This window comes from Belonocnema kinseyi, chromosome 7 (genome assembly GCF_010883055.1).
Source record: "Belonocnema kinseyi isolate 2016_QV_RU_SX_M_011 chromosome 7, B_treatae_v1, whole genome shotgun sequence".
Classification (NCBI taxonomy): Eukaryota; Metazoa; Arthropoda; class Insecta; order Hymenoptera; family Cynipidae; genus Belonocnema; species Belonocnema kinseyi.
This window is the reverse complement of record NC_046663.1, coordinates 50,126,141-50,137,014: the sequence shown is the minus strand read 5'-3', so window position 1 is coordinate 50,137,014 and position 10,874 is coordinate 50,126,141. Positions and strand designations below refer to the sequence as shown.

At 26.1% G+C, this 10,874-nt stretch overlaps 1 protein-coding gene across 8 annotated transcripts in view; it reads right to left on the bottom strand.

Annotated features, from left to right (window-relative positions):
- Positions 1–10,874, bottom strand: part of LOC117176885 (laminin subunit gamma-1) — a 110,119-nt gene that overhangs the window by 83,270 nt on the left and 15,975 nt on the right. For all 8 annotated transcript variants that reach the window (XM_033367250.1, XM_033367249.1, XM_033367246.1 and 5 more), the window contains exon 3: positions 5,321–5,594. In XM_033367250.1, coding sequence (XP_033223141.1) covers positions 5,321–5,594 — 274 coding nt within the window. The remainder of the gene's footprint in view (positions 1–5,320; positions 5,595–10,874) is intronic.

The window sequence follows — 10,874 nt, the reverse complement described above, 5'->3', positions numbered from 1 at the left end:
GTGACTGCACCATATATCTAGTCGGGAGTGGTGCTGACTGAAAACAGATGATTTGGAGCGATTCGCGCGCCATATGTTGGTCATTCTAAGGACTTATTGAAAGTAGGAGACTTTAGAAAATGAAATTCAAAAATAGGGGATGTTAGAGACCAAATCTTGTAAGTAGGAGACTTTAGGAAGCAGATCTTGAAAATACATCTTGGAAATAGGGGATTTCAGAGACCAAATCTTCAAAGTAGAAGACTTTAGGAATTATATCTTAAAAATAAGTGACTTCAGAAAAAAAAAATCTTGAAAATAGGAGACTTTAGAAAATAAAACTTAAAAAATAAGAGAAATTAGGAAACTTTAAAGGCCAAATTTGAAAAATATTGAACTCTAGGCACCAAATCTTGAAAATAGGGGACTTCAGAAAATAAATCTTAAAAATAGAAGATCTTAGAGGTTAAATCTTGAAATTAAGTGTTTTGAGGAAACAAGTCTTGAAAATGGGGGAGTTTAAAGACCAAATATTGAAAATAGGGTCCTTCAGAGACAAAATTTTTTAATTAGTGGACTTTAGGCACCAAATCTTGAAAATAGGGATATTTAGGCACCAAACGTTGAAAAAAGAGGAATTTAGAAAGCAAATCTTGAAAATAAGAAACCTTAGGTACCAAATCTTGAAAGTAGTAGACTTTAGAAAATGAAATTCAAAAATAGGAGATGTTAGAGACCAAATCTTGTAAGTAGGAGACTTTAGGAAGCAGATCTTGAAAAGAAATCTTGGAAATAGGGGATTTCAGTGACCAAATCTTCAAAGTATAAATAAGACTTTAGGAAGCAGATCTTAAAAATAAGAGACTTTAGAAAAAAAATCTTGAAAATAGGAGATTTTAGAAGATAAAACTTAAAAATAAGGGACATTAGGAAACAAGTCTTGATTATGAGGCACTTTAGAGAACAAATTTTTAAATTAGAGAACTTTACAGGCCAACTTTGAGAAATAGTGAACTTTAGGCACCAAATTTTTAAATTAGGGGACTTTAGGCACCAAATATTGAAAATAGGGGACTTTCGAAAATAAATCTTTAAAATAGGGGATTTTCGAGGCTAAATCTTGAAAATAGGGGTCTTTAGGCACCAAATGTTGAAAAAAGAGGAATTTAGAAAACAAATCTATAGTGGACTTTAGGCACTAAATATGGAAAATAGAGAACTTTAGGCAAGAGCTCTTGAAAATAGGGGATTTTCGAAACCAAATCTTGAAAATGTGGGACTTTAGGACCACAATTGAATATAAAGGATACAGGAAGTGGTCTCTGAGGCCTGAAATATACTTAATAAAAATGAATTCGTATGATAAGTTTTTCGTTCTATTTAATGTTTTCCGTGGCATAAAAGTCGTGGGAGTATGACACTGGTATGCACCACCGAGAACCAGTGATTTATTCTGTGTGATGACCAATGGACGCGATAGGATTTATCAATTCGAGCACAAACGTCCTGATAGACTGGAAGTGAAATCGGGGAAGTCAAAGGTTCATCACGCCTACCCTTTCCAGAGAAACCAAAGATGAATGGACCGCTCGGTTTACCCTACCACGAGTATGAGTACAGAGTATGCAGATTAGAGCCCTTTATCTTAACACAATTTCATGAATAATCTTAGGTCACAATTTAGGTTGACACATTTCGACATTTTTGGACATTGATTAATTCTCGTACCAGCGACACTTGTCAAAAATACACAAAAATCATTTTTATTTAGTCTCATTTTCCCCACAATTGAAGAAAATCAAGTTTTTTCTTTTACTTTAAAAAAGGTTTGAAATAAATTACAGGCCTGGGATTCACTTCAGATATAAAAAATAGTGCAAACAGTGTGAAAAATTTTTTAAGTATTAAAAATGAATTTCAATGTTTATTTGATTTTTTTCTTGTCTATAAATGTTCAAAATTCCTATTTGTTTATCACAGTCTTTAGTTTTTCCGATTTTCCTAATTTATCCATTTAAAGTCAAACTGAAATAGAACCTAATAAGAAAATTCGACTAGTTTTGCTTGAAAGCTCTTTCTTCTCGGTTGAAAAATCTACTATACATTTTTTAGTAAACAATTCATCTTTTTCATTTTAAAGTTTTATTATTTGATTAAAAATTGAATTATTTTGTTTAAACTTCAACATTTTTTCCTTAAAAAGTACTTGAATTTTAAAGTACTTAAACTTAAAAGTGCTTAAAAGGACTTCATTAAAAATTTAACTGTTTTGTTGAAAAGTCATACTTTTGGCTTGATAATTCAACAGCTTGATTAAAATTTCGTTTCTTTCTTGAATGAAATAATTGTGTATTTAAAATTCGACTATTTTGTTGAAAATTCATATGTTTTTGATTAAAAATGCAACTTTCTCGTTAAAAATTGATCTGCTTCGGTTGCAAAATAACTTTTTTGTTTAAAATCCACATTTCTGAGTTAAAAATTAAACTGTTTTGTAAAAGAATCGTATTTTCGGCCCGAACAGTAAACGATTTGGAAGAAAATTAACTGTTTGGAGCGAAAATTGATGTACTTTGTTGAAACTCGTATTTTTTGGAAGAAAATAAATTTTTTGAATAAAAATAAAATTGTTTGATTGAAAATAATTCGTTTTAAAATTAATTTTTTAAAATTAAAAATTCAACTCCTTGGTTAAAAGTTGAACGACTTTCTTAATTTCTTCATTTTTAAAAACTGAAAATTGAACTATTTTGTTGAAAATTCAAATGATAGGCTGTAAAATAATTTTTCGTTGAAAATTCATATTGTCAGGTTAAAAGTTAAAATCTTTTATAAAAAAATTGTCTTTTTGACTTGAACATTTGACAATTTAGTATAAAATTCAAATATTTGATACAAAATTTGTAAAAATAAAAAAAGTAGACTAAAATATAATGAAATAAAATTTGAATTAACATCGCATCCACTGTTCGCAATATTTGTTTGAAAGTGTATGGAATTCGTTAAAAAAATTTATTTTTTCGTAAAAAATTCAAATATTTGGTTAAAAATGTACGTATATTGTTGAAAATTCGTTTTTCTGGTAGAAATGAACTATGTAGTAGAAAATATATGTATTTGGTTTACAACTTGTATTTTTTTGTAGAAAATCTATTTTTTTTATTAAAAATGCAATGTATGGTTAAAAATTTATTTGAATTAGTTACTACTTAGCTAAGAATTATTGTTTTTTGTTGTTGCTTTTTTGAAGATTCATCATTCATTCTTTTTTTTAAAATTAAATTGTTTTGTTGAAAACTTGTGTGTTTGGGGTTGAAAATTCAACTTTTTTGTTGAAAATATATCTCTTTTAATACAAAATTTTGTTTGTTTGTTTAATTATTCAACTATTTTGTTCAAAATTCGTGTTTCATGGATGAGTTAAAATTTTTTTATTTAAAACTAAAACCTTCTATGGTTTTAATAGTATACATTACATATTTCGTTTAGGTTAAAAAAATTTAATTACACGATTAAAAATTGAACTAGTTTGTGAGAATTCTTTTTTGTTGTTGTTAAAAATTCATCATTAATTCATTTTCATTAAATCGAACTCTTTTGTTGTAAATTAGTCGTTTTGGGATGAAAATTGATCTTTTTTGGAAGAAATTAGATCTGTTTTGGTTGAAACTCTATTGTTGAAAATTTATCTCTTTGGCTTGAAAATTCATCTCTTTTGGTAGAAATTTTATCTGTTTTGGTTGAAGATTTAACTATTTTTTGAAAATTCGTCTATGTTGGATAATATTTCTCTACAAATAAAAAATAAAGAATTTATAAAAAATGTATGGAGAATAATCCTTTTTTCCTTTTTTAAATTCCATATTCATTCTTTTTTAAATCGAATATTTTGTTGAAAAATTGAGTTTTTGGGTTGACTTCAACTGTTTTGTATTTAAAATTATTATTTTTCGGTTTGAGTATCAAGTAATGCATTTTTCATTCATGATTCATTTTCTTGTTTGTTGAAAATTCAACTACTTGGCTAAAAATTAAACTAGTTTGTTAAAAATCCATTTTTATTTTGTTTGAAATTCAACATTTAATCTTTTTTTTTTAATTTAACTATTTTGTTGAAAAATCTCGTCTTTTGGGTTGAAAATTCATCTTTTGGGTTAAAAATTCATCTCTATTGGTAGAAATTTAATCTGTTTTGGTTAAAGATTTAACAACTTTGTCGAAAATTCGTATTTTTTGGATGAATTCAACTGTTTTTTATTCCAAAGTAAAAATTTTTTTGTTCAAATATATACTATTAGATTTTCTCTGAAAAAAGACGAAATTTCCACAAAGTAAGTCAATTTTCATCCAAAAAAGATAAAGTTATAACAAAAAATAGAATAGTTGAATTTTCCGTCAAAAATATCATTCACAATCAAAAAAAGAAAAAGATTTTCATCAAATTTGTTAAATTTTTTACTAGAATAGTTGAATTTTTAGTTTAAAAAGGGATTTTCAACAAATTAGTTACATTTTAAAAGATTCGAAATTTTAATTAAAATGATGAATCTTCAAACAGAAAAATCAATTTTTAACAAAAGAGTTTAGCTTTTAACAGCAAGTACTTGCACTTTTAACTAAATAAGATAAATTCGAAACGAAAAATGTAACCAAATTTTGTATGGTGATTCAGAAATATTTGTTCTTTGAAATACTACTTTTACTCTAAAAACAACTTGAAATACGTTATTCTTTTTTTTTTTAATTTGGAAGAGGGATCTTTTAAATTCTGGCGAATTTTGACATAGAACAGAGATTTTTTAAACTCCTTTCGTCTTAATTCGAATTATGATTCTTTAAAAAAATTGTCGTTCCATGTCCAAAATGCCCTGTTCCAAGTGAAATTGTATCTTTTAACAGAAATTCCCTGTTCTAAAATAAAAGCAACAATTATTTTCTAAAAATTCTCTGATCAGGTCAGCAAAAAAATCTCGCAGAGCAAAAAATTGCAAAAGGTTTTTCTTATAATCGAAAGTAATAAAAATTCAATAATAATTTTTGAATTAATTGAAGTAAACAAAGATAATCTGAAAAATCTGCGACTTGGATAAAGTAAAAATCATATTTCTAAATTGAAAAAAATTAATAAAATTATGAAAACTTGAATTATACTGCGATCAGAAGTAAATTCCTGATTCTTTAATTGAATTACCAGCCATTTCCCGTTCAAATCGCCACCGTGATTTGCATACCCCCGATTGAGGATCAAGGCCAGGGCCAGCCATGATCCAAACCGGTCTTATATCGGGAGTTGAGTGTATTATTATAAAATACATAATATAAAAAATATTAATTTAATTACCAAGATTAAGGGTGAGGTTGACGTGATTCGGATGTTGGATTCCATCCCACATGGTTGTAGATTGCCACCAGGTAGCATTATCGTTGTTATCGTGATCGGTGAGAAAAACTGCCGAATGGTCTCCAGCTCTACAGATTTCACAGGATTTCTCGTTGTTCTGATTTTCATTATGCGTTTGCATACAATATTCTGTGACGCCTCCTTCTTCTCCACATGTGTTTGTGGCTTCCATACGAACATTGAAAGCAGCATTTTCGAAGGGCGGGATACACCTCTGAAACACGTGAAAATCTACTACTCACTAATCTAGCTTGTTGGTGATATTGAGACTATTTTTTTGAAATTCAATCATTGAAAATGTATATATAAATCTAATGGTCCCAGAAAAAAATAACTCCTAGAATTGAAGTGATCTTATTTTATCCGGAAAAATGCGGTTAAATTTAATTGCGTTTGTAATTCTGTAACAATTAAATTTACAATGTTTGCATTAATGACTGTAATTACAGCTAATCAAAATTATCTAGTTGTACTTCCAAGTCCAGCAGAGGTCACGGTTCGTTATATAGAATAATAATGTTGTTCCAGTTTATAAGTGTAAATATTTCCCAGTCATCGATAAACATTAAGAAAAAAAGTAATCATATTATTTAGTTTTTAAGATTTAAATTCAGGGTGGCGACTCAAGCTTAAAAAAATCCGGGCTATTTCCCGGTTTTTCTTTATTATATGAATTTTGAAAAGAATTTAAAAATTTAGAACTTTAGAATAACAGGGGAATAAAATCCTTTCTATAAAATTGATATAAGTACTATATTTCTAAGATTGGAAATCGAAGCGTTTGTATTTTCGACCAAATAGTGGAGTTTTCAACAAAATAATGTGAATTATAAACATAAAAACATGAACTATCCACAGAAGAGTTGAGTTTTCTAGCCCGAAACGATGAATTTTCAATAAAAAATTTAAATTTCAACAAAGGAAGATGAATTTTCAACCAAATCGTTGAATCTTTAAGCAATAAAGATTACTTTTTTACAAAAAGATATAGTTTTAATCCAAAAGGATGAATTTTCTATCCAAAAAGATGAATTTAAATACAATAATGCCTTTTTTATCAAAAACATAAATTTTTTAACCAAATAATAGCATTTTTCCTCAAAAGAGATCAATTTTGGACTTTTTTTATTAAAAAGAATTAACTTTCAACTCTATAAAAAGTGAATCTTCCTACCAAGAGATTAATTTTCAATCTGAAGGGACGGTTATTCTATCCAAAAGAACGATTTTTCAACATAACAATTACCCCCCCCCCCCCCCCCCCCCCCCTTCCAAAAAGAGATTACTTTAAAGAAACCAGTAGTTTTCAACAGAATAATAATATTTTTCACCAAATAGTAGAATTTTTAACTAAAAGAGTTGCGTTCTGAACGTAAAATATAATAGTAGAATTTCAAAAAAATAAAACTTGTCTTTATATCCAAAAAAATGACATTTTAAAAAATATAGCTGAATTTCAACTAAATAAGTCAATTTTCAACGAAATATGACAGTTTTCTTTTTCTTTTTTTAGAGATGAATCCTGGATTAAAAATATGAAAGTAGATTTTTTGATCAAGAGGGATTAAATTTCAACCATAAAAGATGAAGTTTCAAACCAAAAAGATGGCTTTTCTAATAAGAAATGAATTTTTGATCTAAAAGGGTGAATTTTTTAAACAAAAAGACAAATTTGCAATAATACAATTAATTTTACAAAACAATAATTAAATTTTTCACAAAATATTATTTTCAGTCAAAAGAGATGAATTCTGAACCCAAAATATAATAATAGACTTTTCAAATAAAAAGAAATAACTTTCAACCAAATGAGAAAATAGTGGAATTTTCAAAATTTTTGAAAAACAAGTATTAGAATTTTTAACCAAGGTACATTAATTTTGGACGAAAAATGTAATAGAAAAATTTTAAAAAAAGGATTATCTTTTAACCAAAAACATGACTTTTTAAGAAAATAGTTGAATTTTCAAGAAAATAATTATATTTTCTACCAAATAGTAGAATTTTTAACTGAAAGAAATGAATTCTGAACCCGAAATATTATAGTAGAAGTAAAACAAAAATAATAATTCTCTGACAAACAAAAAAAGATGACTGTTTAAGAAAATATTTGAATTTTCGATAATAATTATATTTTTAAGCTAATAGTAGAATTTTCAACCAATAGAGATGACTTCTGGAATAAAAATATGATAGTAGACTTTTTCTTTAAGGAGAAGTAACTTTGAACCATAAAAGATGAATTTTCAAGAAAAAAATATAACTTTTTTTACTAAAAGATGAACTTTCAATTCATAAAGACAGATTTTCTATCTAAAAAGACGATTGTTCAACAAAAAAATTTAATTTTTAATCTTAAATAATAAAATAAATAAACAATATTTGAATTTTCAACAGGATAATAAAATTTTTAACCAAAAAATATTATGTTTCCACGAACAATTGAATTTTCGATTCAAAAGAATGATTTTATTTAGCCAAAAATATCAAGTTTCAACAAAATAATTAAACTTTCTACTGCATAGTTAAATTTTTAACCAAGAGAGATAAATTCCCGGTTTTCCGGATCAGAGGCCTCCCTGAAAGTAGTCTAAATAAAACTTCTGCACAGATGGGAAATGAAATATTAATATAAACTTTCAAAGAGGAAAGAAGTTTTCTTCAATGTGTTGTATGAACAATTTTTAAGTGCTCGTAAATTATTTACTTAAATAATTTAATAAAAGTTAATCACATCATTTTCAATTATCGGCATTGAAATTATCGCGGACATTTACCGCCATAATGATAATTATTATTTCCAGTAGCAGTGAGCTCATAAGCACGTTATCGAGACCATTTATGTGTTTCCTTTGAAGATAATCGACTTTTGCAGGACAAATTAATTTTCAAATCAAGTAATAATATAGAATGGAAAAAAAGTAAAAAATAAATAAAAGTAAACAAATGTAAAAGAAGAAAATGTTTATCTCAATATCTCTTAAAATGGGAAATGAAAAAAAAAACTTTCCTTAGTTTAACATTTTGGGACCTGTATCTTTAAACTTATGTGAAGGTGAGATTTTATAATTTAACATATAATTATAAAATTAATGAAAATATAACTATTTTGCTGAACATTTGTTTTTTCATTGAAAATTAATATTTTTTACTGAAATTTTGGTATAATTGGTCTTTTTGGTAGAAAATTAATTTTCTTGGTTCAAAATATTTTTTTTTGCTGAGGATTCAATGATTTGATTAAAAATGTATTCATTTGTTTCAAAAACTTAGGCACTTTTTTTTTAAATGATCTTTTTTAGTTGAAAATATTAGTACTTTGTAGATGATTCCTGGTGTTTTATCGTAAATTCGTTTCATTTATTGAAAATTTGGTTGCAATTTTTTTTTCTTTGTAGACTGAAAAATCTTTCTTGGTTGAAACTTGAATACTTTTGTTGAAAATTCATCTTCTTCATTAAAAATCCAACTATATTGTTGGAAATTTATTTTTATTTTGTAGAAAATTAACTTTTGTATCTTTTTTAGTTAGAAATTCAACTATTTAATTGGAAAATCATGTATTTTGTTGAATATTCGTCTTTTTTTGTCAAAAATTCAACCATTTGGTTCAGAAATTTAACTATTTAGTGGAAAATTAGTTTCCTTTTTCTTAAAAATATTTTTTTCAAAGGATAATGTAACTTTCCCGTTTTTGGTTGAATATTGAATTTTTTTAGTTAAAAATGTATCTCTTTGGTTGCACATTTAAACATTTCGTTGAGAATTTAGTGTAGGGTGAAAATTTATCTTTTTTCATTGAAAATTTAATTCATATATTTTAAAATTAAATACTTTGGAAATTATTTTTTTTTTGTTTTTTGTAGAAAATTGATTCTTTTAACTGAAAATTTAACTAGTCCTTTTTTTTGTGCAAGATACAATTTTTTAGCTGAAAATTCATCATTGTGGTGGAGAATGTAACCATTTTTTTCTTTTCTCTTGCTGTTGAAAATTAGTATTTTTTCGTAGAAAATTAATCTTCCTTTTTTGTTTCAAGATTCATATTTTTAATTAAACATTTGTTTCTTTTTTTGTTGAAAATTGATTTTTTATAGCGTAAAATTCATTACTGTGGTAGAGAAAGTGACTATTTTGTTGGAAATTCTTGTTTTTTTTTCTTCTTTATTCAAATATTCAACCGTTTGTTGCTAAATTCACATATTTTGTTAAGATTCGTCTTTTTTGGTAAAAACAAAACAATACGTTAGATTCCGAAATTACCGTTTTCTTTGAAAATTCAACTATTCGATTAAAAATTAAATTTCTTTGGTTAAAAACTCATCATTTTAATTGAAAATTTGTTTCATTGTTTGAAAAGTCAGTTTTTTAACTGATAATTTAACTATATCTCATTTTTTGTCAAAATTTACTTTTTTAAGTTGAAAATTAAACTACTTGGTGAAAGATTAATGTATTTGGTTTAAAATTCGCATGTTGTGGTAGAAAAGTAATTTTCTGTTTTTAAAAGTCATCTTGCCAGTGGGTTATTTAACTATTTTGTTGAAAATTCTTTTATTTTTGATTTCAGTTTTTTTGTAAAAATTTATTTTTTTTCTTCGAAAACTCAACTACTTGTTTCAAGTTCATGTATTTTGTTGAAAAAATCTTTCTTTTTGGTTGAAAATTCAACTATGGTCAAAAATTCCTTTTTTTTTTATTAAGGGGTATTTATGTTGAACATTCCAGTAATGGACCTCCCACAGTGACTTAAGTTATCTGAGAGGTTGTACCATTCATTTTTAACAGGTACATGGTTCTTAACCAGCCTTAACCAGATCCAGCATGTCCAAGGGTCAGTGGACAAATTTCCAAGAATTTTTGCAGAAAAAGTAGAGAAATGTGGGAAATATATTTGATTTTTTTTTATTATTTATTTAATTATATATTTTATTTATATCATTTCAAATTTTTTTATTAAAATTTGATTTTCGAAAAGAACGAAGAAAATATATATAATACTAAAGAAAATAAATAAAGCTTATTATAATAACAATAATCATACAATCATAATTTTTGAAAATCTTGAATAAATATTGGGGAAAAAATCGATCAATTCTCTTGATATCTATTCAATTTTATTTTTTTTCGGTGCAAGTTCAATTATTTTGATAAAAAATTCAACCATTTAGTTAAAAAAATTTGCCTTCTTAAATATTCTATTTCTTTTAGTTTAAAGTTCATATATATTGTAAAAAAATCATCTTTGTGGATCAAAATGAACTATTTGGTCAAAAATTAATTGTCTTAAGGGCATGTGACAAAGCTAAATACCTATATTACCGACCTCACTGTTTCGGTTCACTGAATGTTTTTTTGAACCTAAGAACTTTTTTTGTAAATAAAATATCGTGCTGAAACTTTGGGAAATGTATTAGAGCACAATAAAGTACGTTTAGGTACTGCATTTTGGTAGGAACTTCACTGAAAATTATTTAATCTTTTTTCTGAACCT